The sequence below is a fragment of the Chinchilla lanigera genome, unplaced genomic scaffold (assembly GCF_000276665.1).
Source record: "Chinchilla lanigera isolate Chin_1 unplaced genomic scaffold, ChiLan1.0 scaffold00031, whole genome shotgun sequence".
In the NCBI taxonomy this organism is placed as follows: domain Eukaryota; kingdom Metazoa; phylum Chordata; class Mammalia; order Rodentia; family Chinchillidae; genus Chinchilla; species Chinchilla lanigera.
In genome coordinates this window covers 3,572,006-3,575,503 of record NW_004955432.1, presented here as the reverse complement: position 1 = coordinate 3,575,503, position 3,498 = coordinate 3,572,006, and the positions used below count along the sequence as shown (strand labels likewise).

The window sequence follows — 3,498 nt, the reverse complement described above, 5'->3', positions numbered from 1 at the left end:
GCCCGGCCGCGGCTGGAGAGCCTGCGCCACCCGCGCCGGGCCGCGGCCTCACCTGCTGGACCGAGCTGTTCTCCGGCACGGCGAACTCCTCCTTCTCCTTCGGGGTCTTCACGGTGACTTTCATGATCTTGGGCTCCGCGGAGGCCGCGGCTGCCGAGGCGCCCGCGCCTTCGGCAGCGGCGGTGCCGTCCTGCGAGCCCGCAGGGCCGCCACTCTCACCACTCTCGGCCATGGCGGCGGCGGCGGTGACTCAGGCGAGCACAGGGAGCGGGCAGAAAGGGGCCGGGAGACGCCGGGGCCGGCCGCAGGGCAGCAGAGAATGCAGGGCGCGCCGCCTCAGGACAACGGGCGCGGGGCCGCCGAGGAGCCGCGAGCCGGGAGTGGGCCCCAGGCGCAGACCGGTCGGCGCTCCACACCGCGCGGGACTCAGACGCCGCTCCCACGCAGCGACATCCGAAGCCGCCGCCGCCGCCGCCGCCGCTTCCTTCTCCCGCCCCTCCCCCAAGTTCCTGCGCCCGCGCCGCGCGGGGCACGCCGGGTAACGCGGTCGACGGCGTCGCCGAGTCATCCCCGCCCGGCGCCGCTTCCGACTCCCCCGGCGTTCCTTTTCCGCCCTTTCTCCATTGCCCCGCGTGTAGGCGCAGCCACTGTGAAGAACTAAAAGCAAAATCCGGAAGCACAGATCAGTACATTTTTTTAAAACTCCTTTTACCAAAAAAACAAAAGCAGATCGGGAACACGGCGGCGGCGCGCTGGGATGACGTCACGGCTAGCGAAATTACTAGAAAGGGACTCAGCCACTGGGCGCTGCGGAGGCGCCCGCGCCTGCGCGCTGGTGGTCAGGTAGTCTTCCCACCCGCCCCTCACAGCAGGAGGGCGGCACTCCGGGCCTGTTTCCCTGGCAATCTTCGCTTTTCCTGTGCCTCCCGCGTGTGGTCAGTGTTTGCGCACTTGGTAGGCTTACATGGCTTTATGCTTACTCTTCTGTGCGCGGGAGTTGGAAGGTGAAGCAATGGAGGAAAAAGGTCCTCATTATAACGAAAGAAAAAGGGAGTGAACGCTTCTGACCGCCCTGAGCAATCCCACAGGATCATTGCTTCATGGCCGAACCGGTTTGGCCAGATCACACAAGCTGTACTGACCGTGGGCTCTGCTGCCAGCGCTGGGCGAGCCCCCCAATCTGTGACTCTGTTTCCCGACATCTGGGCAGAAGTGGTGCCTGAGAAGCACCCGCCCAGCAGGACAATGCAGTATAGCTGAGGTGTCTGCTTTTATATTCCTCTATCAAAGTAAAGTACTGCGCCACCTCAGACTTAAGGTGGTATCAAGGATAGTTGAAAAATTATTTTGAATGTAATATAGATGCAAATAATAAAGAGGAAATTGTCTTATTCCTGAACGGTACATTTGAAATGACGTCATCATTTTTCAAGATGACTTGTAAGAAATATACAGCTAAGTAACGTTATTTTCACACAAGTGTAAACCCTGACAGCCTTCTGTGACCCAAATATGTAAAGATACTCAACCCTGTTGCAAGATGAAATGCTATTGCGTAAGCACTATTTAGCAGGGCTCGTTGGAATCTGGGTCAAAGAGAAGTTCTGAGATATAAATTGCAATATGGACATCATATGATAATCACCTAAATTTTTGCCTGGATTGTTCAGCAACATGAAGAAAACACGAGGCCCTTCGCTGCAGATAGCTATTTGGTTATAACTAGGTGCTACCACAGGACAAGCAGTAATTTGGATTTTTTTCCATATATTTAAATAAAATATCTTCCCAACCTCATTAGTTCATCCTGGTTTCCTGGCATCATGTATAGGGCATGCATGCCTTGCCTGGGCTACTGCCCCTGCCTAGAATGACTCTCCCCTTTGCCTTCACCTGCTTATGTTTCACTCTTCCTATATTGCGTTCTTAAGGAACACTTCAACCCCTACCATTTAGAGACCCAGATAGCTCTACTCCAGTAAATACTGTGTATGTATCTCTAACCATGCACTTAAGGAATTGGTTTGTAATTATGTGTCTGTATTAATTTCTCAAAATTGACTTGTATGACATAATTTGTAAAGTAATTTGTTAGGAGATAGAATTAATTATCCATTATAATGGCACTGTTTAGACATAACCCAACAATATAAAAGAGACCATTGAAGGTAAGTGACCATGATCTAGATTAGGGAGCTGCATAGTTTCTGGACGGGTAGCTAGTAAATACTGTAGGCTCTGTGGGTCACAAGGCCTCTGTCTAAAATTCTCAATTCTGCCTTGTATCACAAAGCAAACATAGACAATACTGTACATACTTACACTTGGCTGTTTTTTACTGAAAACATAAAAACAGGCATACACCTTGATTTGCCTGGTCTAGATGACTATTTCAGGCATTTTTTTTTCTGAATAGTTTTTGTTTATGAAACCCTCTGCAGAAAAATTTAAGTACATTTCATCCACTCTTTAAGCATTAATTGAGCTCAAATACTGAACTGAAGATACAAAGACAAGATTCACTTTCTGCCATCAAAAAAATTGAAGGAGAGTTGAATATGGGAGCAGATAGGCAGAGATTGCTGGTAAATGTTTAATAACTGACACTCCAGAAAGCAAGCACTATTCTGTAGCATTTGCCAATCCCTGATGTAAATCATTGCAAATAGCCAATTCAGACTACAAACTTGAGGTCATCTGGCTCACAAAACACCTGAAATTTTACCAGTGCACTGTCACAAGCCTGTATGAGCCAGCTTCAACTAGGTAGGTTACATGTTGAGAAAATCATCTTTCAAATTTAAGAATATTGTTAAGCAGTTGTTCACATGATAGATAACTTTTTCCTTAGCAAAGTCTATCAACGAGAATTTATAGAGTATCTTTTGACAGTATTCTTTGATTCATTCATCTTGTGTTCAGGAATTTGGAGTTAATATAAGGTTGTACATACATCAGATAAGTGGTATAAACAACATCTTTTCACCATGTTACTCCTCTGCTCAGAATCCAACTCCCCACTGCCTGGAAAATGCAAAGCCCTCCACAGCTAACTCATAGTCTGTCCTTCAGTTCTTACCTACCCTTACTCTTTACTAAACAATGTGTGTTTATCACCACTTCTAGAAGCACTTGTATGTCATACAGTACTTACCTCATCTCATCTCTCTACACCCTCTACCTTATACCTAGGCTATGTCCTTTTTAAAACCTTCCTTGAGTGCCCAAGTCTGCAGGATCACTGTTTTCTCTGGCCTCTGCCATAATTATTTGCACATTTCACTTGACAATTCATCACTTTTCAAATAGATTATCTTAAACTTTTTATCCTTTGACCACACAGGTCTAGTTCATACCCTTACTAACTCTGATCTAGATACAGTAATAACTGCCTACAACTGCACACCGGTAATCCTAGCACTCTGGAGGCTGAGTTAGGAGGATCACTACAAGTTTGAGGCCAGCCTGAGATACATAGTGAGACCCTATCTAAAAAAA

At 47.7% G+C, this 3,498-nt stretch overlaps 1 protein-coding gene across 2 annotated transcripts in view; it reads right to left on the bottom strand.

Moving 5' to 3' along the window:
* Positions 1–470, bottom strand: part of Ubqln1 (ubiquilin 1) — a 41,996-nt gene extending 41,526 nt beyond the window's left edge. For both annotated transcript variants that reach the window (XM_005387960.2, XM_005387961.2), the window contains exon 1: positions 53–470. In XM_005387960.2, coding sequence (XP_005388017.1) covers positions 53–232 — 180 coding nt within the window. In that variant the 5' untranslated portion in view covers positions 233–470. The remainder of the gene's footprint in view (positions 1–52) is intronic.
* Between the last annotated feature and the right edge of the window lie 3,028 nt (positions 471–3,498).